This window comes from Sciurus carolinensis, chromosome 9, assembly GCF_902686445.1.
Source record: "Sciurus carolinensis chromosome 9, mSciCar1.2, whole genome shotgun sequence".
In the NCBI taxonomy this organism is placed as follows: Eukaryota; Metazoa; Chordata; class Mammalia; order Rodentia; family Sciuridae; genus Sciurus; species Sciurus carolinensis.
This window is the reverse complement of record NC_062221.1, coordinates 103,375,378-103,401,917: the sequence shown is the minus strand read 5'-3', so window position 1 is coordinate 103,401,917 and position 26,540 is coordinate 103,375,378. Positions and strand designations below refer to the sequence as shown.

The 26,540-nt window shown below is 32.7% G+C and overlaps 1 protein-coding gene across 4 annotated transcripts in view; it reads left to right on the top strand.

The window, feature by feature from the left end:
* Cadm2 (cell adhesion molecule 2) overlaps positions 1-26,540 on the top strand; it is a 1,011,411-nt gene that overhangs the window by 860,630 nt on the left and 124,241 nt on the right. For all 4 annotated transcript variants that reach the window (XM_047563029.1, XM_047563030.1, XM_047563028.1 and 1 more), the window contains one exon: positions 23,499-23,669. In XM_047563029.1, coding sequence (XP_047418985.1) covers positions 23,499-23,669 — 171 coding nt within the window. The remainder of the gene's footprint in view (positions 1-23,498; positions 23,670-26,540) is intronic.

Below are 26,540 nucleotides of genomic sequence, written 5' to 3'. Positions count from 1 at the left end.
ATATACTTTGGACCAGATTTACTCATTTCTTAAGTCAGATAATTTCACAAAGTATAATATAATCTCTGTGTGCTTCATTTTCCTCTTATGTACAAAAAGTTGAAACCTGTTATGTTATGATTTGGATGTGAGGTGTCCCCCAAAAGCTCACATGTGAGACAATGCAAGAAGGTTTGGAGGAGAAATGATTGGGCTATAACATTAACCTAATCAGTGAATTAATCCTTGATGGGATTAACAGAGTGGTAACTGGAGGCAGGTGGGGTGTGGCTGGAGGAAGTGTTTCCTTGGGGGCATGGCTGGGGTATATATTTTGTATCTGGAGAGTGGAGTCTTTCTATCTCTGCTTCCTTATCACCATGTGAACTGCTTCCCTCTACCTCACTTTGCCACCATGATGTCCTGCCTCACTTTGAGCCTAGAGGAAGGGAGCCAGGCACTTATGAACTGAGACCTCTGAAACTGTGAGCACCTAAATAAACCTTTTGTTCTCTACAATCGTACTGGTCTAGTCACAGCAATGAAAAAACTGACTAAAGCATAATATATACATCATCCAAAAGCTGGAAAAACAAATGGTTCAATATATGAAAAAATGTATAGTTTCATGCTTGACAATAGTAAGCACTAGGTATGTTAGATATTACTATTTCAAAATCATATATAATATTTCAGTTGTAGACAGAGAAACCACATAAATTATTGTTCATATGTTGGGTTTTTGGATTTCAAATTTGTGGAAATAAAACCAGTTAAATATCAATAGAACTTGACTTCTAGTAATTTCTATAGAAGGTAAAAATAATTGCTTGTCTTAATTAAAATATTCATTGTAATTTAAGTGCTCCAGACATCTTTCTCTCCTTCTCTCTCTCTCTGTCTCACACACACACACACACACAAACAAAAAAATATAGAGAGAATTTTGTAGGGAAGTGGCTAGTATGGTTAAAGTGTTGTGATTTTGTTAAACCTCAACCATGGTTATACTGGACCCAAGTTCACACATATATTAATATCCAAATACAGAATTGTTATGTTGATTATTAAAACAATTTGCTTACAAAATAGTTATTATTTTCAACATAATCTTCAATAAGGCAGATTTATACCAAGAATTCTGATTAATTTAACTTATAATTCTAATACCTTGAAACAGTTTATTTAACTCTTAGTAATGGGCATGCATACCCAGCATGTACATTTGCATACATTACTAAAAATTATAGGATCATAATCTATACAAAATTTTATCTATTTTATATTTTATTTACCTCTCTTTATTGTTGTGTCTAAAAATCAGATCTCAGACTCTTATCTATAATTCAACACTAATCACTTCCTTCATTTTAGAAACAATAAACATATGTTATTGGACGAAGTTTTGGGAAATACTTACCTGAGACACAGTTAGACATCTTATTCTGCTAAATTAAACTTTTGAAGTTACCGTTTAACTGAATTCTTGTATTCTAATAGAGATCATTAACATCCATTTTAATTCTTCTTTTAGGATATGTTTGTTTAGATATTTCCAGACTCAGTTAAATCTTTCCTAAATAGGCCTTCCACCCTACTTCCAGAGTTATCTTACTATGACAATAATCTGTTCCAGTTTTCTGCTTAAGTACTTCTGATGGAAAGCCCAAATTGCAGGATAAGTTTACAATCCTCTTTCTATAGTTTATATGAATTGTATAGGCAGTGAATTTTTACAGATCACATACGTCTTTTTATATGTATATTCTGGTTCATGATAGAACACACTCCTTAAATATGTCACTGCAATGAATTACTGTTACCTATATTCATCTCTTCCTTAATTCTGACATAATTAGTTCACTCAATAATCAGTCAGTTCTCCATTTTTTAACCTTTTATTTTTGTCCCAAGGATTTTTCTCTCTTTATAACTCTGGTAAGTCATAGGCTCTAACATATAAAGTACACTAATATTGATTAATTGTTTTCAATATTGTAGCTTCATAAGAAACTGATGTACTCAAATTTTTATAAAAGAACTTAATTTTTAATCATTATGGTCTCTGATTTGACTGCCAAACAGATTTGATGATATCTTGAGGGGATTTCTGTTTTTATGTAAAAATGTGAAGTTTGATCTTGTAAACACCATACTTGAATCCCATCTGAATTAAGACCAGAACAATATTCAAGACATAAATAACACAAAGTCAGCATATGGTTCTATATTCAGAGGTTGTGAAGCCTTCTTGTTTTTATTCTCAACAATGAATGACCATGTACAAAGCATTTCTTATCCCTACACTTACATTCATCTATAGAGCTCTTTCTTTGTATATAATTCTTGAATGTTTACATATTTGCCTTCCCGGTCAGATGGTGAACTTCCTGAGCAGTGTAAACTTTATTTTTAATTTTTATAGGTGTATATATGTAAATAAGATAAGTGCCATGGTCTGCACAGGGTGAGCATTCATCACAGTTGCAGTCCTCTGGATATGCCAAGTAAATTTTCACACTATAGCCCCTTAAGCAAACACACCTTGCTGGGGGCAGTGCTCCATCCTTATCTTGCACTGTGTTGTCTTTTCAGACATGAAAATTTGACTTCCTTTTACCGTTTGACTGTTTTTACTATAATTTCACTTGACACTTTTAAAAAAGATAATCCCAAGTGTAAAGCAAAGGGAAAAGTGAGTCTAATCGAATCAAACTAAATTGAATTCAATAAGAGATTGCTAAAATGCCTCCAAATTTCACAGTATTTTATGGTGCATGAGTGAAGGGTCAAATTAAGAAAACAAGAACTTTGATTTGGAGATATTTATAATGTCTTTGGAATTATTGAACAAATTATGGAGAGTATTTTCTCAAAGAGAAATGTCTGTAAAAATCTTTGTCTTTTCTCTCACTATCTAAATAAAAATTTTTAAATTTCTGGGTGAAATTTACTAGAAAGTACTACTTTATCACTTTTTTGGGGAGAACTCAGAATATTTCCATACTGGATTATAAGGCAGTGGTCCTCAAATTTCAACAGGCATTATCATTCCTCATAGGGCTTCTTGAATCTTAGATTATAGACCCCTAACCCGAAATATTCTAATTGAGTGTCTGTACTGGAGCCCTAATAATATGCATTTTAGCATTGTGTTAAATATGTGAGTGATACCAATGTTCCTCTTTGGAGACCACATTGTCATAGAGAATGTAAAATGAAGAATATCAGTAATCCACTAGAAAGCCTGTCTCTATTTTTGAGCTTTAGTTTTCTCATCTGTTTAATGAGGATAAAAATGCTTGTTTCAAAAAACCGTTGGCAAGAATTCTATATAAGTCAATACATAAAATGTTGTCCAGTACAAGGAATCTCCAAATACATTTTGGACTTTATTATATTTTCCATTATTGTTATATTCAGCAAATCATGACTGATGAGCTCTACCAATCCCCACAATAAAATTACAAATATAAACAAACAAAACAAAAAGAGTCCTTCAAGGCACTCACAATTGGAGGATGGACATACAAATATAAAATCTACCAGGCACAAATATGTGAACTGGCTACAGTTTTTGTACAAAAGAAGCGGAGATGGGGCCTACTTTGTGGGGAAAGTGAAGGCTCAACTGTTCATTGATAAAAGTGGATCTTACCTTTTATTGAATTTGCTGAGTTTACTGGAATTCATCATATGCACTGGGGGTAAAAGAAGTAGTAGGACATTCTCCAGAAAGAAGTTCATGTATTTATGCAGGTTACAAGCATGCAATTAAAGTAACTGAAATTTAAGTGTGACACAAGCATGAGAGGCAAACAAGGAGACAGGGTCCAGATAGGTCACAGGTCTTTTATTACAGATTAAGTTTGGAATTTATTCTGTAGGAAATGGAGAGACTTTTTTTTTTCTATATAAGTTTTAAACTGTAGAATAAAATGATCATAATTCCATCTAACTCTGTTTCTCCCCCACCTCCATGAGCTTCTCAGTCACTCCTTTGGTGCCTCTGGGCAGCTCGGCTTCCTAAACCGCAGGTGTTGCTCACTGCAGCCTTTAATCTTCTGGGTAGCAAGGCAGTCTGAATATTTGCCATTTAGTGTGAATAAAGATGTGCAGTGCCTTCCTAAATCTTTTGACTCCCTGAGAGCTGGCAGTTAACTTTAAAAATTTCATTCCATGTATAAGTTTGATAATTTGTAGTTTGAATGTTTCTTATTACAGAATTTTGAGGTTTTCTTTTTCAGCTAACTAGGTTTTGCTTTAATGGAGTAGGCAGAATTCTACAACCCTCAGTGATCCACAGCCTTACATAAACCTTTCACCTTGCGTATAGGATGGAATTCTTCCTTGAAGACACAACTTCCTTGATTATGTTAATTTAAATGGCAAAAGGGTATAACTATGCAGGTATAACTATGGTTCCCTTCTGAATTCATCAGTTGAAGGTTATCAAAAGTATGTAGACATATGAACTAAGGTCTTTAGAAAAGGATAAAGAGTCAGAAAGACATTCTTCTCTTGACCTGGTAGAAAATAAACAACTATTTTGAACTGTAGGTGAACTCTTTAGAGCTGAAAACCTTCCCTGAGTGAACAGGGAAATGAACCAGCTAAGAACCAGTAAATCTGAGGAGGACACTAAAACTTAAATGGGAGTGGTACCCCCATCCAACACCTTGATTTAGCACAGTGACACTGAGTGCAGGCCAAACTAAGCCCTGGATTCCTGAACCATGAGATAATAAATATATGTTGCTTTACTCCACTAAGCTTGTTGAGATCTAGAAAAAACAGAATAGTTTCTCATAGTTTCATATCTTGCAGAGATTGGGCATGAATATTCTTATAAGAAGACCTAGAATTTCAGCTTGGGGGAAGAGTCTGAGGTTTGGAAGAGTGGTTAAGAGATATTTCAAGCACAAGCTAATAAGGTTCTGAAGTAGTGGAATTATTTTACCAAGGGATGGATCTGAAAGAGAAGCTAAATATCAGGTGAACTAGAGAGGGACCAAAACTAGGGATAAACACTATACAATTCATGTGCCTGCTGGGTGATGAATTTTACTGACTAAAGATAAGAAAGGCATTAAGAGAAGTTAGTTCAGACACAAATGATGTGTATTTATTAAAAAATTTAGATTGGATTATTTATATAGAATATAAAAAGTCATTTTAATAAGGTTTTGAAGTTAGGTGACTAATAACCAGGAAAGAGATTTGGATCATAGCATAGTATACCTATGGTGAAGGAAATTTTAAGATTTAACATTTTATAATAGTCATTGCTCTTCATTTGTGTAGCATATTTAAGACAGAACTTCTCTCAGTATGTTCTCCTTACCCTGATAATTATGCCATCTACTAATGTGCATATCCATCAAAGCCTGAGTTCATTGGTGAGTCCTTGAAATTTATCAATACCCAACAGCATTGCCATTAGTCTGCAGATGTTATTTACTTTATTACCTAAGTAAAATGTGTTTCAAAATGTTTGGCCATTAAGTTTGAGTTGACTTTAGCTGTGTTTCCCTGTATGAAGAGGTTTTTGTGATATACTTTAATGTCAATCACAGATAGTGCAGCTGCTAATTTCCAAGTGGGCTAAAAATAGAATGATTTTACTGTAAGCTACTTAGTAAATAACTTGTCAGCAGTTGGGAAGATAAGAGTGGATTTCTCAAGACTGTGTTTCTCAAAAGGTGGCTCTTAGACCACTTGGATTAGTTCGAATCACCTCAGATGGTAGTTTAAAAAAAAAAAAAAAGAAGATTCTTAGTCTCAAAGAAGATGTACTAAATCAGAATTCCTGGGTGTCAGGCTTAAAAAAACTTAATATGTAATATTTCTCAAGTACATCAGTTGATTCTTATGCTTAATAAATTTCAAAATCCCACAGGATTAGAGACTAGCAAATAGATATTCAGGAAAGTGGGGGAGGAGACCCAAAAGACCTACATTTAGAAAATGACTGTTAATATTCTATGTACCTTAGGAGTCTGTTCTTAGAGGGATGTTATCTAAAATTGAATCAAAAGGTATGTTAGGATTTTAATGTTTCTAAAAATTATGCTTTCACATAGAGCTTAGCAATATTCTTTGGCCATATAATTCTTTTTGCTTTTTTGTCTTCTTCAGTTGAACTTATAAGGGTTTGACTTTGACAAATGGTAGCTTATCTATTTGACTTCTATATTTTATGTTGCAAAACTAGTTTTAGCTTAATGACTCATTTAACATCAGTCATATAAAACCTTAATTTGAGTGAATGAAATAGTAACATAAATTAGAGATTATAAACTCTTTGATGATAAATATAAAAGAAAATAAGGACAGATTTGTATTCCTTGAGTTAAGTCCCTTCATTACATAAGATACTGACTAATTGAAAGTGTTATTCTTAAAAATATTTTTCCTAAGTTTAAAATTATTAAACTTAAAGAATATACCATACATTTATTAATTTATATTTTCTTTTGTTTATACTTACCTATACTTTGAAAATGTCCTTGCTGTGTTAAGTCCAGACTATGCTGGACACCGCACCAAGTGAGACAAAGAAACATCAATAATATCTATATGTAAGATATATATGTCGGTACTTGAGTGTGTACATGTGTGTGTGAGGAAATAAAAGTAGAGAAGTTGGAGTTTTCTGAATGCTATTAAATGTTTTACCTAAGGGCTCTAGGGGCAACATCAAAAGATGCATAATTTGTCCTATGAAAGAGATGCAACAGTTGTTCCATTTATGTATCAGTTGTTGATGGGGACAATGAACAACAAGCAAAAATCTTTGAAAGCATTTCTTGCTTTTTATTATTATTCTCAAACAGATATGTTGGTCAGAATTTATAAAATAATCTACATATATTTGAAGTATGTGAATTTGGCAGTTTTTGACAAGTATATCTAGTGGTGAAAACATCACCAAAAGCAATATGATGAACATGTTCATTATCCTCCAAAGTTTATTCAATTCCTCCAAAACCCATTCCTCCTCCCCTTGTTTGAGCACCCACCTTATCATTCCCAGGACACTATTATTATGATTTGTATAATTATAGATTAGTGTGTATTTTATGCAATTTTATATAAATAGAATCAGATGGTATGTACTTTTGTCTAGTTTCTCTGCACATAAATATTTTGAAACTCATCCACATCACTGAACACAGTTTATTCCTTTTCACTACTGAGTAGTGTTCTGTTATATGAATGAATAAAATACAATTTGTTTTTCCTTTTGTGTACAACCATAGAAACGAAATGATGTACCCCATCTGTGTACAATGAATCAAAATGCAGTCTGTAAAAATAAAAAAAATAATTAATCAAAAAATAAATAGGACTCTGTCCTATTTATCTTTGTATTTCCAAAAAAATAAAAAATAAAAAAATAAAATGTATTACACTTGAGTGGATGATCAAAAATTAAAAAAAGAAAGAAATTTGTGTTGTTAACAATTTGGAATAATTGCGATAAAGTTTTAATGAACATTATCGTCTAAGTCTTTCTATATCCATATGCTTTCAGTTCTCTTTGCTAAGTGCCTACAAGAGGAATAGTTGGATGATGTGATAAGCATATGTTTACTTAAAAAGAGTGGTTGATCAGCCTTTCCTGAAAGTGGTTGTACTACTTCATAAAGCCCAGTTAGCTCTATGAGTCATGCTTTAATATTATTTATAAGAAATTTTCACCTAATCCAAGATCAGAAAGATAACTCCAATAAATTATAACATTTAGGTTTAGGTTTTAAATCTGTTTAAAATTAATTTTTGTATACCAAATGCCTTTCTATAGTAGTAGTTTCTATAAGAGGTATTATTTCTGGGACTGTTTCCTCTGGGTGATCTATCTCCTTATTATAGGTGGCACTTTGTTGCTACTTTGAAAGAATTGTAGTTTTATGCTTGGATCCAGACATTGTGAGTTTTACCTTTTTATTGCTAAATATTTTCATATTTCTGTAAATATTCTTCAGCTCTGCTTTAGGTAAGTTACTTAGAGAGATTTTATTCCTTCCAGGGATCCTTTTACATTTCTTACATGAGATCAGAGAAATCTTTTTTCTATGAATTATATTTTAGTCATTACTAATGTAAAATTCTTCTGATTTTCCAATGCTTGATTATGACTATTTTTAAATTTGGTAAGAATAGGCACCTTTCCAGCCCTGGTTGTGCACGATGTACCATTTCCAATAACGTTTTCAGATGGTTCTTGTCCAATCCTCAGTTTCCCTACTCAGATATTAGTCTTACTTTGCTGAAAAAAGGAGTGACTCTGATTACATCTGCCATTCTCTGTCTTGAACTCTCCTCTTTAATACTCCACCCTGCAAAAGCGACTTGTCCTTCTCAGATGCACAGTTACATCTCTTTAATTCAGAGAGTCTACCAAGTTCAACATTGGGTCCCCCCGGCATGGGCCATATCCTGAAAAATATCTCAAGGCATCAATCATAGGTATTTTAGGGTTCAGCTCATTTGTTTACCATCTTTCAGATATTACTGTCCATTATTATAGTGTTCAATGTCTTAAAAAGTGTTTTTTTTTTTTCAAATGAAAGGTAGCCTGACTATTACTGCATTTAGTCTAGAAACAGATGTCCTTGTCTCTGTTTTTGAGATGTAGAGAAATAATTCTTTTGTGACAATGGTATGGCACTTCAATTTTGTTTGCTTGTTTGCTTTAAAGTTACATAATCAATTTAAGAGGATAAAATGATCAAGAGTTAAATGTGTCCATACTCATTTTTATGGATTACTCTAGATTAAAAGTTATATTGAAGGTTAGTCATTCTTTTATTTAATCAAAGGAATTCAGTGCTTTTATGGCTTCTTTTACTTTGTGAGAAAATAAAGGAAAGTCCCAGCATGTGTATAATGGAATACATAAATTCATATTTTTTTTTTACTGGATTTCACTTATCAATTGCCTTTGTATGAAAAGTGTTTTTTAACTTTATTTTAAATTCACCTTTTTAATCAAAGCTTTTATTTTAAAGTTTAAAGAAAGTGCATACCTCAACCATATAGAACTAACTCTTCTATAAGTCACAAATATTCAGATACGTGAGATTCTTAGTGCTCATATTCTGATGGTGGGGCTTAATTGTTATTCAAATTTTCTCCAGGTCATTTCCAAAATGGCTTCTTCATGTTCTGAGAAAGATGTTTCTTCCATCCTCAGACTTTTGATATTTCATGGAAATTGGCTTCATGATTTTTGTGGAATATGGGAGAGAAGTTCAATGTTTCTACCTCCTTTGGTTAATGACCTTTCAAACCCAGAAGACATTAAAAAAAAAAAAAAATTCTCCTGATATTGCATTTCCACAAAGGTCATGGGACCCTGAAATAAATTTTAAAAATGTATTATATTTTCCAGATGACATTTTTAAAATATCTAAATCATAGCATTCTAAAATGATTCTTTAATTCTTTTATCAGTGAAAGGTATTAGATTCAAAAAGATTTTCATGTTGTTATGGTCTGATTGTCATCGTATTGTAGCAGAGTCTGAGTATGTTGGTAGAATTTCTTCTGTTTGCATTGGTAATGATGAACTGATGGAGATTGTTTACTCATATTATTCGAAACTAGTATATCTTAGATTTGGATTGTAAAGTTCTCTAAGGGTTTTAGAGTGCATTCTTTATCTACTCTTTTATTTACTAGCTGGAAAGTACTCATTACATAAAATCATCATCCTCCAGGAGAGTGACCAATCTTACTTTTCCTTTAGAATTTTTTTTTTCTTTTTAACCAATAGCTTGTTAAAGGGTCTGTTATTTGTGTATTTTCATAAATGAAACCATACATGAACTTAGCCATTTTTATTTATTGTTCAAGTAACAGCTTTATTGAGATATAACTATATAAATTAAACTCTTCAATGTGTATTGTTCAATAGTTTTTAGTAAATTTACAGAACTATGAAACTTTAAGCACAATTTTACATTTTCATCATCCCATTAAAAAAAAAAAAAAACTCATACTTTTTTTAATGGTTCCTATTTCCACTCAGCCACCTCTACAACTGGCTCTAGGTGACTGCTTTTCTACTTTATATCAATAATTTTGCCTATTGTGAACATTATATAAAAATGGAGTCATGCCATCTGTGCTGTTTTGTGATCAGCATAACATGAGCAAAGGTTTATAAGCATGGAACTAGAGGGGTGGTGGTGGACTCTGGTCCTTTGATTTGCCTCTTCTGGTTTAAAACCACCATTCTATAAATGAGCTTGACTGACAGATGCTGGGTCCCTTAGTTCTTGCTGTATGAGTGAGAACTAGGTAGGGAAGAGGACCCCAGCTACTCAGCCACCAGGAGTTTAGTGTCTACAACTAACAGCAGGAATGAGCTGAATAAAGATGCTCACAGGTTCTCCCCCCTGGGAAAAATATTGCATCCCTTGATTGAGGGAGCAGAGATGTCAGTTTAGTCTTCTTGGCCACACCCCATGCAGGCAAATTCCCCTCATGTTAAGTTGGGGAAGAGATGGAAGTAGGGAGGAAATCTTGGCTCTGGTGCTAAAGATAGAACCTGTTCTTACTGAGATTTAACAGATGTTTTTTGAATGATTTTTCTCTTCATTTGTCTGAGCACAATTTCCACAGGCATTAAATGTGCGTATGTTTGTGTGTAAATAATTTTCACCAGTAATGGTTGATTTGCTGGAGAGAAGATTTGCTGATATTCTGGAGGTCACCCCTGTATTTTTTTTTTCTATTCACGTATTTTCTCAAAATCAACTCATGAATTGAATTAATTTATCATATTATAAGCACATTCCTTGATTTGTGCTTACATATTCTATCTTTCATTTCTTGATATATTACTAGAAGAGACATATTTCTCCTCTTAATCATTTTGCATTTAAAATTAATTTTTGCCTCCATAAGAAGTGAAAGGGAAGAGATATTTTATAATATCTCGTCTTATTATAAGCATAGATAATTTATATTTCTTTTTTCATAAAATTTATGAGTAGTATATGAATTGAAATTTTAAGTTATATATTTTAATAATTTTTAAATTTCACTCTTAATCAGATTTCCATTTCCTCTTTTTTTTGCTTTTTTATCTGTAGTTAACTCCATCTGACTTCCCGTCTTTCAGAAACTTTGATAAATGGAACTCTGGTGTAGTTCGTATGCACTAAGAATTTTTATGGTTATAGAAATTGGCAAAGGGGGTAACAAAATAAAAGATAAGAGAAACATAGATCTAAATAAAAGAAAAAAGGTAATGACCCATACTAGCCAAGAATAATGAACAAAAGAAAAAATAAAAAGCAAAATACTGCATCACATAAAAATTACTTATTTATATTTATTTTACTTCATTCCCAATCTTTAGTCACCATTCTCTACTCCTTTTTACTCTTCCAAAATAGAAATTGCTTATTTATTCAGTGGTTACGTTAATGACATCATCCATTTTTTTCCAGGAAAATGATAAGAAGAAGATTTAAAGAGATGTAATATGAACATGGCATTTCATGTCAGAGCAAACCCACTGACATGGAATGAATTCACTTACTACAGCAAAAATAATGCTTTTCCTAATGCATTAAACATCTACGATGTCATAGACACTGTCCTGGATGTTGGATATGAACATTTTGCAGACATCTGAAAAGAGCAGGAGAGAGGAAGGGGAGTACTGAGGACTGAATTAGAACAAATTGTATTCTCTGCTTTTATAATTATGTCAAAATAAATTCTATTGTCATTTATACTGAAAAAGAACCAATCAAAAGGAAGGAAGAAGAATAGAAAAAGACAAAGAATTAGTAAAAAGAAAAGACAGAGAAACTTCAGTTTTTTCTTTAAGTATTCATATATTATAGTAAGCCTTGTGAATATCCCAGTGGGTAGTTGCAATTTAAAAGTGATGTTTTGCTGAGAAAACAAGGTAACCTGTTAGGAAAACAAAACAAAAACAAAAACAAACAAACAAACAAAAACCCCGCAAAACTCTGTTAGCTCGTGGTGCAGCCTAAGAAAAAGTTGTATAAAAATATAAAATATATTCTTGAAGGAGGTTGCCAATGAAAGTCGACTTTTCATATGCAAGCCCTTGGTTAATTGTCCTAAGGTAATTCATTCAGGCTACTGAAAAGTGAAAAGAGGTTATTATCAGTGAAAGGAGCATAAGGGAACCTATTAAAACCAAAGAAATGTATTCCTTCCTTATAAAGAATCCACTGATTGATCTGCTTTATGGTGACTCAGTTCCTTTCTCTCTTGGTTTCAGTGCAACGGTTTTTCCTTCTATTTTGCACATCATATCTTTAACTCATATATCACATTCTGTCATTAGATTAGCTAAACTATGGTATTTACAGAACCCATTGTTGGATGTATATGTATGTGCAGGTGTGTACACCAGTATGTGTGTTTACTTTCTGTTCCTTGTAATTCTTCAAGTTCTACAGCACATTAAAGCCTATTGTGATAGAGAATCTGCATCAGACTATTAGTTACATTGTTTACATTTGGGAATAAGGTTTCATTCTTTAACCTGGACATCAGACATCCTTGGGTCAGGTACCTCTGTAGGGAAAATCATGCCTGACTAGAGTCACATATTATAAAACATGACAAGCATTCAACAAGGAATGTCTAGAATGTAAATTACACAGGAGAGGGGTTTACTATTAAAAGGAAAACTTCATTGCGAATTAAAATACATTGAGTACAGGCAGAACAGAGGAATAAAACCATATCATACTTAGATATAACTTTTAGCATTTATAATTGTCATTCTGATAATTATCAAAGGTTAAGGAGTCCCTAATAAAATATTGTGATCTAGGACTAGACTTGAAAAAGGATGCTAGTTCTTCACAACCCCACCTTTTTTTTTTTGGTTTTATATTTATGAATAATTACTAGAGTCAAAACAGTACAAAGTGTCCAGGGTAAGTTACAAATTATGCAGTATATAATTTCACAGCTTGTAACAAGCTATTTAAATCAAAAAGAGGAAGGACACATTAAAACTGACAATTATTGTTTTAAGCACATTGTATACTAGAGCAGAAATAATAAATAATATTCACATTTCTGCAGGTTGTTAAAGTGTTAACAACAAAAAACGTTATGTTGAGGATAAACGAATCTGTCTCCTTTATTATTACAAGTTATGAGTTGTCTGAATAACTATTTTTTCCATATGTGTAATAGTCTATTTCCCATAATCTTTTGGAAGAGATTTCTGACATGGTGAAAATTAAAGAACAGAACTCATATTGTTAGTGCTTAAACTGCTATCTTCCTTTGTATTTAGAACATATAGTTCTAAATACAGTCTACAGTTTTTAAAAAATATTTAAATAAATATTTACATATCACTCTCAATGAACAGATAGTCTTTCTTCATTACACCTTTTACACAAAGAATCGGGCTTGGTGTCCAACATGTGACAAGAGCTCAAGGTTTTAGTACATACAATCAATGAAACACTTGAATGAAAATGGTTCCACACTTTTAGTAATAATTTTTGAAGGAATTAAGTTTCTTCTTTATTGGATGCTTTCTGGACAACCTACCTATTAGTATTTTTTTTTAAAAAGAAAGTATATAAAGAATTATGAATATATGAATTTATGAATCACTTGACAAAAATGATCTAAGATGTAAGTTCAGTAATTTTCAAAGGTGATGACTCTACTCCTTATAAGGAATAAAAATATGATACACAATCCATGGTGTCCTTCTAGGGCTCTAAATATTAATAGATATTTAAATGTTGCCCCTGTACCACTGAACAGTGATTAAACTTGATTAAAGTTTTGAGGGAGAGTGACTCTGTAACTTGTTTTATCCTGTAAGGATTTGAACATGTAAAATAATTTAAGAAACTATTTGACCCAGCTATCCTACTCCTTGGCCTATACCCAAAGGACTTAAAATCAGCATACTACAGTGATGCAGCCACCTCAATGTTCATAGCTGCTCAATTCACAATGGCTAGATTGTGGAACCAACCTAGATGTCCTTCAATAGATGAATGGATAAAGAAACTGTGGTATATATACACAATGGAATATTACTCAGTCATAAAGAAGAATAAAATTACGGTTTTTGCAGGTAAATGAATGAAGTTGGAAGATATCATGCTAAGTGAGATAGGTCAATCCCCAAAAAGCAGAGGCTGAATTATCTCTCTGATAAGCAGATGATGATACCTAATGGGGGGTGGGAGGGAGGCGAGAATGGAGGAAGGATGGATTATGTAGAGCAAAAAGAGAGTGGAAGGGATGGGGGGAAAGAAAAATAACAGAATGAGACAAACATCATCACCCGATGTATATGTATGATTACACAAATGATATGACTCTACTTCATGTACAACCAGAGAAATAAGTTGTACCCCATTTGTTTACAATGAATCAAAATAAATAAATTATAAAAATAAATAAATAAAAATAAAAATAAATAGATTTTTAAAAAATGGTATTAACATGGAACAACAATGAAGTTAGTGTAGAACAATTGAATGAAATCTAAAGTGAGATTAGTAGCAAATTATTTTTAGAGGTATTTTCACATTTATCAACAGTGAATCACAAACTTTTATTAGTGCACTTTCACTACTACAAAGAAAGGGATATGAGCAGTTAATTATCATGTCTACACACCAGTTGTACAAGAGCTCTAGCATTTTCTGTGACCGAGACAAGAGTATTTCCCTGAGTCTACATGGTTAAACAATGCTCTTTTTCTTTTTAATTTGTATTTGTTCTTTTTAGTTATACATGACAGTAGAGTCTATTTTGACATATATGCAGAGTACATCTTATAATTAGGATCCTAGTCATGTGGATGTACATGATGTCGAGATTCACTGTGGTGTATTCATATGTGTACATAGTAAAGTTACATCAGATTCATTCCATTGTCTTTTCTATTCCCACTCCCCATCCTTTCCCTTCGTTCCTCTTTGTCTAATCCACTGAACTTCTATTCTTCCCTCCCCACCCTCATTGAACACACTGCTTTTCATAGACTGCCTATCTTTTTCTTAGATTCTTTTTTAATTACTTTTTAAAATTTTTACAGACTACATTTTGATTCATTGTACACAAATGTTTTAATATTGAATGCAGTAATCATCATAGTACATGCAAGAAAATTCTTACAGTTGGTTCTTGTAGCACTTCTAATTGCAGACCTGTGAGAGAGCATGTGAGAGAAATTTGATAGAAAGTGCTAAGTTTCTACTCATCTGACTAAATTAATAAGGCACTTTAAGAAGATTTAGATAAATGAAATAGACCCCATTCATCGGTCCTCCATAAATCTTATTTTTCTTTTCTGACTTTTTGAGATCTATGAACAATAGCTGAGTTTCAGTAAAATTCCTTGTTCAATGGAAAAGTTACTTTGTTACCAGTAGTGTTTGGTCCATCCCACTCCGACTTGGTTAAAACCAGGTTTAAGACTGGCACTCCCTTGTAAAAACTGGATATGAAAAGAAAAATTTTTTAAATCTACCTTTTAGGTAGGAAATGTATGAAGGAAGACTTACAGGGGAGAATAGGATTCGCTTCAACAATTTGTTCTGAGGTCTTTTCCAGTGCACAGATGAAAATGGATATTAGACTTTAGCTCTAGGCTTCCTGGCTGGTATGTGCTGAGCAGCTTTCCTCAGCCACGCCCTTCCACCATAGAGCTCTGCCTCACCTGGGACCAGAGCAAAGGAGTTGGCCAACCACGGACTAAGACATCTAGAAACTTTTAGTGCTGATTCAGTTAGGATTGAACTTCGTTGCTGAGTCCTCATATGGTCCCTCTGGATAGCCATGCTTCTCAAGAGTCCTTTGTGGTCCCCTCCTGCTTTGTGCTTTGGAGACCCAATGGTAAGCCCAACTCCTGAGCCTGTGCTCTGAACTCTCATTTGTTGGGAGTAAAAATAACTGATGGTTTACAGTGAGTTGATTATATCATTGATGATTTAAGTAAGCCAAGATTTTTCACTTGGGGAAGAGACATCCCCTGAAGATGCTTGACCTCCAGAGCCTGAAACAACCTTATTTTTTGCCAACTCTCAACAGATGTTTCAACTGGGTTTATAGAAACAACAGTCCTGAGAGTTCTTAAAAGTTTATTTTTATATTCTTATTCACCTTCTCAGGAGGTGTATAAGTACTTCTGAGTAGTTTAGCAATGAATATTTATATTGAACATAAAGGGATCTGACAAATTTGAACTTTTTTAGAGTCCTGGCTCCCTGGAAGTTGTAACATTTAAGAAATTCTTTGCCTCTTTGTGTCTTAGGAACAGCTGACCCTAAGTACAAGTATATTATGACTGTCCCAGCTCTTGTCCTCCCTCATAATAACCCAAAATCAGGGGTATTTCCCTTATTTACTTGATTGTGCAAAGTCCTAGATCCCCTTCCTTTTCTTTGAGATGTTCCTCATTAATTAACACTCTCCCTAATGTAATAACCTGAATAAAATAATATCTTTGGGTACAGTGGCACACACCTGTAATCCCAGCTACTAGGAAGAAAAAGGAAGAAGAATCACAATTGAGGCCAGCCTGAGTAACTTTGTGAGACCAAATAACATATAAAGGGTTGGGGAATGTAGCTCTGTATTAGAGAGCTTTTCTAGCATACATGAGGCTCTGGGTTTGATCCCTAGTACTAACCCCCAAAATAATAATAAAGAAATAAAATTTAAAGTGAAAAAAAAAAGTGGTTGTTAATGTTCTACTATGTAAGATGTAACCTCACTAAGTTTAGTCTAGAGAATGTTTAAAGCAAATAAAAAATGAAAGGTTTTGCTTAAACATTTTTATAAAATAGCACTTTAAAATAAAAAGTAAGAAATGATATTTTCTCTAAGACAAATAGGTTTCAAAATATGCTCTAGGTTACCGAATAATTCAGATGAAGTTAATTTTATGTCCATAAAAATGGGGATTTGGTTATCTTATTAAAATGATAGTTATTTGAAGGAAATTTAATCTGTAGAACTTGCTGTTAAGCAGCAAATATAAACATGCCTTTTTCTCCAGTAAAGTCACATCTAACATTTGACAATAAGGTCAATTCTCGTATAATGTGCACATTTTCCATTCTCGATGGCAAAAGGGTTCATGTTTAGCTCACGGATGAGGGTCTCAAATAATATTCATAGCAGTAATGCAGATTCAGAATAAGTTATTTGATTCTCCCACTGAAATTATCATGTAATCCATCCTTGACCGGTTCTACAATTTGTGTCTCTGAAAATAATAGGAAGTACTTTTATAAACCCTGACTTTACAATAATAAAATCCAATTGCTAAATAAGCTTCCTAGGCTTAATACTGAGACCCTACTGTTTTGCTCCTGGACAAAGAATTCAAGGCCCAAATGGGAGATGCCATCTAATATTCTACATCATTCCTAAGCGTTATATCCACAAGAAAGTGCAGTTCTTTCAGTGTGGAGAAGTTGTAACTAAGTCTGCCTTCTTCCCAGTGTGACCTATTAGCTTTGTAAGGGATTAGAAAGAACTGGCCTGCTCTGTGTGCCTGGTTGACATAGAGGTCTACTTCAGGATCCAGGCATTCAATCTGTCTTTAGAAAAGTGGAAGTGGCTTCTTTTCAGGCTTTCTAAATGGCATCAAAACCACAAAAGTGAAGTGAGCAAATGAACCAGAATAGTTTAGATTGTGCTGCTCAGGGTGTGTTCTAACCACTGTGGAGACAAGGCAACTTCCCTAGGTACTTCACTTAAGAGGATTTTCTTTCTAAAACTCTAGTCTAAATGTTGTCAGAATGTAGATATAGAGGCAGGTGGCCAAGTAATCTAAATCTAGGAAAGATGGATATGGAGATATCTCCTGAGATCTGACATTTTACAAAAAGATTTGAATGTCAACAAGACTAGATGATGAACTGTGCTTTGTTTCTCAGATAAACTAACTCAGGACTTTTAAACTCATTTATTTTGGGAGCTCCAGTAGTCTAACTCACTCTTCCATAAGCAATTCTTTTCCACCTTAACTCTTCGTAAGACAAAAGATCTAAAATTCTGAATATAAGGAGACTGCTAGTCCACAGTCCAAGTTTAATAAAGAAAATAATGTAAAAGCTCATTGAGTTTTTTTTTTATTTTGATATTTTACTCAGAAAAGTTAAAAAAAAAACCTTTTTGTTGAGAAGCATGCCTAAGGAATTATTTCCTAGACACATTTTTTTTTAAAGAATTTCTCATGTGTACAAGGTAGACATGATAGTATGAGAGAGGATGTGGTTATCACTCAATTTTAAAATCATCAACATTGTCAACAATTGCTTCATGCATAACTACCTAGCTCTGCTCAATTGCTTTTATTATTGTATTCTTCCAGTTCTTGTTTTTGAAAACGAATTTACATACATTGAACTTAACTGTAATATTTTGACAGATGGATAAACCGGGTTAACTGACACCCTTATTTGAATTTGAGCATTTCCACCTCCCCAGAAAATCCTCCCATATCTCCTCTTAGCCAATTGCCAAACACCATCCATAAAAGGGACTACCATTCTAAATATTTAAAACAAGTTTTTATTTAAAGGAAGTTAACAAGATGCACCAGAAGAGAATGGAAGATAGACTGCAAGGTTTATGAAGAACAGAAATTCTACAGATTTTTATTTATCATTGACCCTCAATTTTTGCTAGCCATCTCACCAACATATTATGACATATGTTATATAAGGTATATTATGGAAGACATTAAAGAAGGAGAAATATAAATATAAAAAGTAGTGAAGGTAGAATGGAAGCTTTGGAAGAGAGACAATAAAGAAAAAAAAATGGAAAGAGTAATTCCCTAAATATCCTCTCCAGCTTGAGCTATGTCCCTGATGTCAAGGATCCACTATACACTTGCCCCTCAGAATGTGGTCTATGGGTCAGAGGCAGACTCTCAAGCACAGCACCTACACCAACTGAGTAAGAAATACACATTGTAACGAGGTCTAATGGTGACTGGGATGCTCCTTTCATTTTGAGACATGTTTCTCTTGAACACAATATAGTAAAACATGCCAAAGGGAATGGAGACTCTATAACAACATTTAATGTGAAACAAGAATATTCATGGAATCGGCAAATAGAACATTTAACATAAAGAAAACTTCTGTTGACTCTTAACTGTATAACCCAACCAGGTATTTTGAAAAGATGGAAGGTGGGATGAAGATACATTTTAGATACCATTTTCTCTCTGCTTGGGGAAGGAAGTCAGCATCAAATATGGAAAAAGATATCATGATCACTTCACTTCCTTTCAGTGCTTTTCCTATTCATCTGTGGTTTCTACAGTAAGCCCATTAACTGTCACAGAGTCTATTAAAAGCAACAAATTATACTTTTGTTTATTTTATTTAAATGATGCTCATTAAAATTTCATGTTACATACAATTGCTACAAATTTTATGTGTCCAATTAATATTACATTAAATGATACTTTTGTAAAGGAACATCTAAAGGAAGCAGATGGGTGAATTCTTAAAATGCAGGTGTTAAATAGCAGCAATATTTTAGAATAATTTTTCTATATTGTATAATTTATAAAAGTGGGTTTGTCAAGAGATCTAAATTTTCTTACTTTGACACTGCTTAGAGCTAGGAGCAAGTAAACATTGGTCATAGATTTATATAAAAGAAAGTAAAACAAAAAAGTGACACAGTTTTGTATAAATTGGTGAGATATGAAAAGTTTCCTAATTTATTATATTAATAAAGAAATATAAATATCATTTGCATTATTCTTTCATAACTTAACTTGAAGGAAGTCATTCTTCCTGAAATCTTATGCAATTTACAAATAGAAAATGTCATTAAACTTCAGTATAAATGAATTGAGATATTGTATAAGATATGCTTATGAAAAATGCTACATAAACCCTGTGTCCTGTATACTTAATTTATAGCAAAAAAAAAAAAACCCTGATATTTTTATGCTTCTTTCTTATTTTTATTTTTTAATTTGGTACAATTAGTTATACATGACAGTAGAACACATGTACACAATTAACACTTTGCACACAAATGGAGCACAACTTCTCACTCCTCTGGCTGTACCTGGAGCATAGTCACACAGATATGGTAATCATAGATGTATATAGGATAATAATGTCTGCCTCCTTCCACCCTTCTTTCCACCCCATACTCCACCTCTTCTCTCATTCCCTTCTGCCCAATCCAAAGTTCCTTCATTCTTCCTCCACCCCCTCCCCTGCTTTATGGATCAGCATCTGTGCCTCATAAAACTTTTGGCCTTTTATTTCTTGGGTTTGGCTTATTTCGCTTAGCAGGATATATTCTCCAGCTCCATACCTTTTTTATCATAAATCTTAGTACTTTGAGTTTCCACTCTCTTTCTCTTCATTAGTGTAACTGTTTATCAATTTTATATATTTTTTGAAAGAACCAGCTTTTTTTTGTTGTTTCAATTTCATTGATTTCAGCTATGATTTTAATTATTTCTGGTCTTCTGCTTTTGGTGTTGATTTGTTGTTATTTTCCTAGGGCTTTCAGATGTAGTATTAGGTCATTATCTTTTGACTTTTTATTCTTTTAATGAATGAGCTCAATGTAATGAACTTTCCTCTTAGCACTGCCTTCATAGTGTCCCAGAGATTTTGATATGTTGTATTGGTATTCTCATTTACCTCTAAGTATGTTTTTATTTCCTCCTTTATTTCTTCTGTTATCTATTCATCATTTAGTAGCATGATATTTAGTCTCCAGGTGTTGGAGTAACTTCTATTTTATTTTTCTTTTTATTGATGATTTCTAGTTTCATTCCATTACGATCTGATACAATGCAGGAGTACTTCTATTTTTTTGTTTTTGCTAAGAGTTGTTTTGTGGCATAACGTGGACTATTTTAGAGAAGGATCCGTGTACTGCTGAGAAGAAAGCGTATTCACTCACTGATGGATGAAATACTCTATATATGTCTGTTAAGTCTAAATTATTGAATGTATTATTTAGTTCTATAGTTTCTTTGTTTAGTTTTGTTTGGAAGATCTACCCAGTGGTGAGACAGGTGTGTTAAAGTCACCCAGTATTGTCGTGTTGTGGTCTATTTGATTCTTGAAATGAAGAAGAGTTTGTCTGAGGTACATAATGCTCCATTGTTTCGGGCACAAATATATTCGATTGTTATGTCTTGTTGATGTCCAATTCCCTTAAGCAGTATGAAATGTCCTTCTTTTTCCCTTCTGACTAACTTTGGTTTGAAATTCACTTTATCCGATAGGAGGATGAAAACTCTTACCTGTTTATGTGATCCATGTGAATGATATGTTTTTGCCCAACCTTTCACTTTTAGGCAGTGGATATCTTTTTCTAGGAGGTGATTCTCTTGAAAACAGCATATTGTTGGGTCATTTTTTTAAAATTCAGTCTGCCAGTTTATGTCTTTTGATTGATGAATTTAGGCCATTAACATTGAGAGTTATTACTGAGATATGATTTGTATTCCTGGTCATTTTGGTTTATTTTTGGTTTTTAATTTGACTGAGTTTCTCCTTTGATTGACTTTTCCTTTAGTATATTTCCTCTCTTTTCTGGTTTTAATTGTTTCTTTTCTTCCTTTCTCTTTTTTTTTTTCATTTCCTCCTCATGGAATATTTTGCTGAGAATGTTCTTTAGTGTAGGGTTTCTAGTTGTGAATCCTTTTAACTTTTGTTCATTATGAAAGGTTTTTACTTTATCTTCAAAGGTCTTTATTTTATCTTCAAATCTGAAGCTTAGTTTTTCTGGATATAAAATTCGTGGTTGGCATCCATTTTATTTCAGAGCTTGATATATATTATTCCAGGACCTCCTGGTGTTTAGAGTCTGGGTGAGAAATCAGCTGAGCTCTGAATTGGTTTCCTCCTGTATGTAATCTGATTTTTTTTCTCTCACAGTCTTTAATAATCTATTCTTATTCTTTATGTTAGTCATTCTCATTATAATGTGCCTTGGTGTGGGTCTGCTGTAATTTTGTACATTTGGGGTCTTATAGCCTCTTGTAGTTGATTTTATATTTCATTCTTTAGATTTTGGAAATTTTCAATATTATGTCAGGGAAAATATTGTGCCTTCCTTTCATTTGTATCTCTACTTCTTTCCCTCTTTCCATTAGAGATATTCTTACTCTCTAAAATTGTCTAAGACCCATAAAACTTTTTATGGTAAAATTGTTAGTTTTTTTTTTCCTCAAGTGTGAACTGAATCATAAACATATGTTTTCAAAACAAGATATATATAATTTATCAAGATATATATATAACAATATTTACAATTTATCTTTTAATAATATTTATTGTATCTTTGCTTTTAAAAATCAGTAAATAAATTTAAGTCATATTTCTCTGGAAATAAGTAAAATTCAATGAACCATGCATATATTTACTATCAATATATGCAATTTATTTTAAAAGTAAAGCATTCAAAGAAAGAAAAATGGAGCAATTGAGCTGAGATTAGTTTTTGTCGCTAACATTTTTAAATATCCTTATACATTATTTAATCCACAGTAAAATAAAATATTTTATGTAAAACAACTAATTTCTAGATAATATAATTGTTCACTTAATAGTGAATAATGGGAAAAATGAAAAAAAACATAAGAAAACTAAACACATTTTCCTCTCAAAATCTTGTTATAATCATTTCTTAAACTTAGTCTAGCATTTTTATTTCTAAACTTCTGAAATTACCATCTTCATATCAGTTACTTGAGACGTGAGAAATTATAAATTAAGTGAAAATATTATTAAACCACTTTTTCACACAGAACAAATAATCCCTGAGTCATCATATCAATAGGTGAATTCGCATATTAAGGAAAGTATTCTCCTTGGTGCTGAAATGGAATTTTCAGTCAAGGGAAGAATACTTAACAGCAATGCCAATTTCACTGCCTCTGTATATTTAAATATTGGAAATGTTCAGATAACTGCTCCATTTTTTCTTTCCTAAAGATGAAAACTTTCTCATCTTAGGTTTTCTTGATCAATTTTGTGTTTGCTTTATGGTGCTTATGTGAAAATCAGAGTGCAAATAGATTATGCTTTCTTTAAAACTTAGCCAGATAGTCATGAATGTGCTCTTCCCAACTGAGTTTGTGACTCAGAGATGTAAGAAAATATTTTAGTGAAATTTCTATCTCAAAGAAAAGGGGAGAGTTCTCCTGTAAAGTGGCCTGCATTTTTCAAATGAAGTTTAAAATATTCTGCACCTGATTGTAATGTAGTTTAAGCTTGAGACCTAAGAAGGAAAAATGCTGTGTGCCACCATTCTGTTTTATTTTTGTACTTAAACCTTAGCATTTGTTTTTAAGTCGTTGTGTACTTTTTAGCAAATTGAGATAGTTAAAAAATCAAACTAATGATAATTGCTTTTTAAATACTGACAAAGGCAAGAGAGTTGCTTTCTGTGTCTTGACTAGATGACGTGTTATACTTTGAAAGGTTTCTCAGATTTTTATACTCAGATTTTATTTTCAGATGTAAAATATTTGAAAGAAGAGGATGCAAATCGCAAGACTTTCACTGTCAGTAGCACACTGGATTTTCGAGTGGACCGGAGTGACGATGGAGTAGCAGTAATCTGCAGAGTAGACCATGAATCCCTCAATGCCACCCCTCAGGTAGCCATGCAGGTGCTAGAAATTCACTGTAAGTAGACTCTACTGCTCTCTCCTTTATCTCAGCAACAAATCTCATCTGCATTTAAAATCATTTCAAAATTACCTGAAATTACAGCAAATGTGCAGCAAAATCTGTCCTCATTAGTATTAATCACGTTTAAAGGGAAGTATTCCTGGTCTGAGTATCATTTTGACCATGAAGGAAAATAAAGGAGATCTCATAAAGTTAATATTCCTAATTATGTTTAAAATTCTGGCATGATATATGTGTATTCATGGGGATAGGGGAAAAGTAGCATAGCTATATTAAATCAACTTTGTGATAGGCAAACTTGGTTTCTTGCTTATGCTTTTTAAATTAGAATAGTTTTAAACCTTTCCTATAAGGTATTCTAAGAAGGGGTACATCATCATCATCATTATTTACAATTAATAGCAACATTAGTCATGTGACTTCACATTAGCAGTGCTAAATACTCTGAGAACATTGTCTCATACAGCCCAAAAAGCAGCCCATGAGCTGTTAGCCTGATTAGTCATACGTTATGCTGAAGCCCATGGAGGTTGGGGGCTGGGTCACAAGACAGGGGAATGGTGGATTTTGACCATAGCAGCTTTAATATTTATCAAGGTACTAAGGACATAGTTAATGGTTTATACATATTTTACAAAAATGAAACTGGAGGGATTGAAATAAATAAGACAAAGTAGAAAAGAGAAGACAGGCTTACATGTTTTGCAAATTGCATGATGAAGATTTCTCATTGCTTTTGCTATCTGTGATGAAATTATAATTTCCACTCAGAATTTGTCATAAAATTACATTGAATCCAAAATTGCTTAAATCTAAATATTGTTTTTCTAATACATCTCATTGCATTTTGTTCCCATTTATTTACTTGGCAAGAATTTATTTAGTGTCTATTATGTCATAAGTATAGTTTCAAAACAAATTGAAATTGTCTCTAATTGTCAAAATCATCACCACCATCAACACAACAAACTCTGTTTCTCTTATGCCACCCATTCTACATATGAATGACAGAAAAGCAATATAAATAAATACAACATATAGCATATTATATAATGATAAGTACTATGGAGGATAAATAAACCAGTAGAGGTGATAGGAGATGGAAATGGGGGTAAAGTGAGTATAAGTCTGTAACTGTGTGTGTGTGTGTGAGTGTGTGTGTGGGTGTGTGTGTGCTGAGAAAGACTCTGAGTTATGACCATGCCTGTTATTTTTATTTCCAGGAATAGCAAGGATACCAGTGAGACCACAAGAGAATAGAGTAGGGTAAAATGAGTATTGGGATAAAAGGCTGGAGAAGTATCAAGGAGAAAAGATTTCATTTGACTTAGATTTAGAAAGTTAATCTGATTATAATATGCCCATTGCTTTTTAATGATTCTTAGTTTATTAGTTATTGAAATTATTAGATTTTTAAAATATTTTTATTGTATTAATTAATTTCACTAAATGGTCTTCTTTTCTTCTCCTTGAAACAGATTCAGAAACAAGCACACTTTATGATACCAAATGGAGATTTTCTCCAAAATTCAACACATGAATTTATAGATGACCTTGGGAGAATTAATGAAACTGCTTGAACTTTGATTATAAGCTAGACAATTCCTGTAACAAGACAACTTAAGTCTAGTTCATGGTATTTAATTGACTTTAAATAAATGTCAATTGCCTACCCTATTTCTTCTATTTCATCAAAGGGTATTTTAAAATATGGAAAATTATATTGATTGATATTTTGAGAAGACCCAGATCATCAGCATAATAACTTTGAGCTTTTTTTTATATACATATGTATACATATATATGTATATACATACATATACATATATATATATACATATATATACAAAGTAAAGTAAGCCTGTTTTAAATAATATTTATCACTTATTTAACTGTAAATTGCAACATATAATAAAAGAAATATTAGAAATAAAGTTATAGGAAGTTTTGAAGACCAGTGCCATCTACAGAGTCTACCAATTCTCAGGCAATATTTGATTTAAGTTTTCTATGGTGAAGGAGAAGACAGATTAGATAATTATTAACTGTAGGTAATAAACGAGACTTGTTACAGGATTCAGGCTTGTGCTGAGTTTCATAAAGGGTTCTGGATTGGGTGCTGTCCAGATTTGGGACATTTTAGTGATGGGTGTCTTGTAATTATACGTGGAAAACAAATGTTAAAGCAGAAGAGGATTTGTAATTATGAGAATGCACTAATTAATCATGCTAATTTTTTGTAGTTGTTGAGTGTCCTTATCTCTGTTTCATCATCATTTATAGGTTAGACTTCACATTATTCGTTTCCACCCACAGTCATAATACCTTTACATGATTACTGTTTATATGCTGCAGAACTGTTTATGCTTGTTGAGATTCTTTAAGTGTATCTTAATGGTGTCAAATATCTACTGCCAAGGTCACTTTCTTGAAAATTCAAAAGGGCACTATATACACTAGGCATTTTTAACTGTTCACCATATTTTATTATGCATTATCAAGCAAATTTTCATGAAGAAAGGCAATTGAATTGACTAATTTTTAAAGGAAGTTTTACATGAAATATTTTGCACTTCTAATGACTGCCCAATTAAGAACAGCTTCTCATTCTGTCATGGTTTAATATGTAAGTGGCTGGAAGGCAGAAACCCGATCTATTTAAATTATTTTTCTTAGCAACTAGTATACCATCATTCCTGTATGTGAAATTAATTAAAGCTAACTGATGGTAATACTAAATGTTCCCTTAAGGATGCAGAATTCCCCAGAGATGAAATGAGTGGAAGTTAGGGATGGGGCACTCAGCATCAAAATGAGAACAAATTTAGTAAAGTACTGGACTCCTCATAAACACCTAGGGATAAA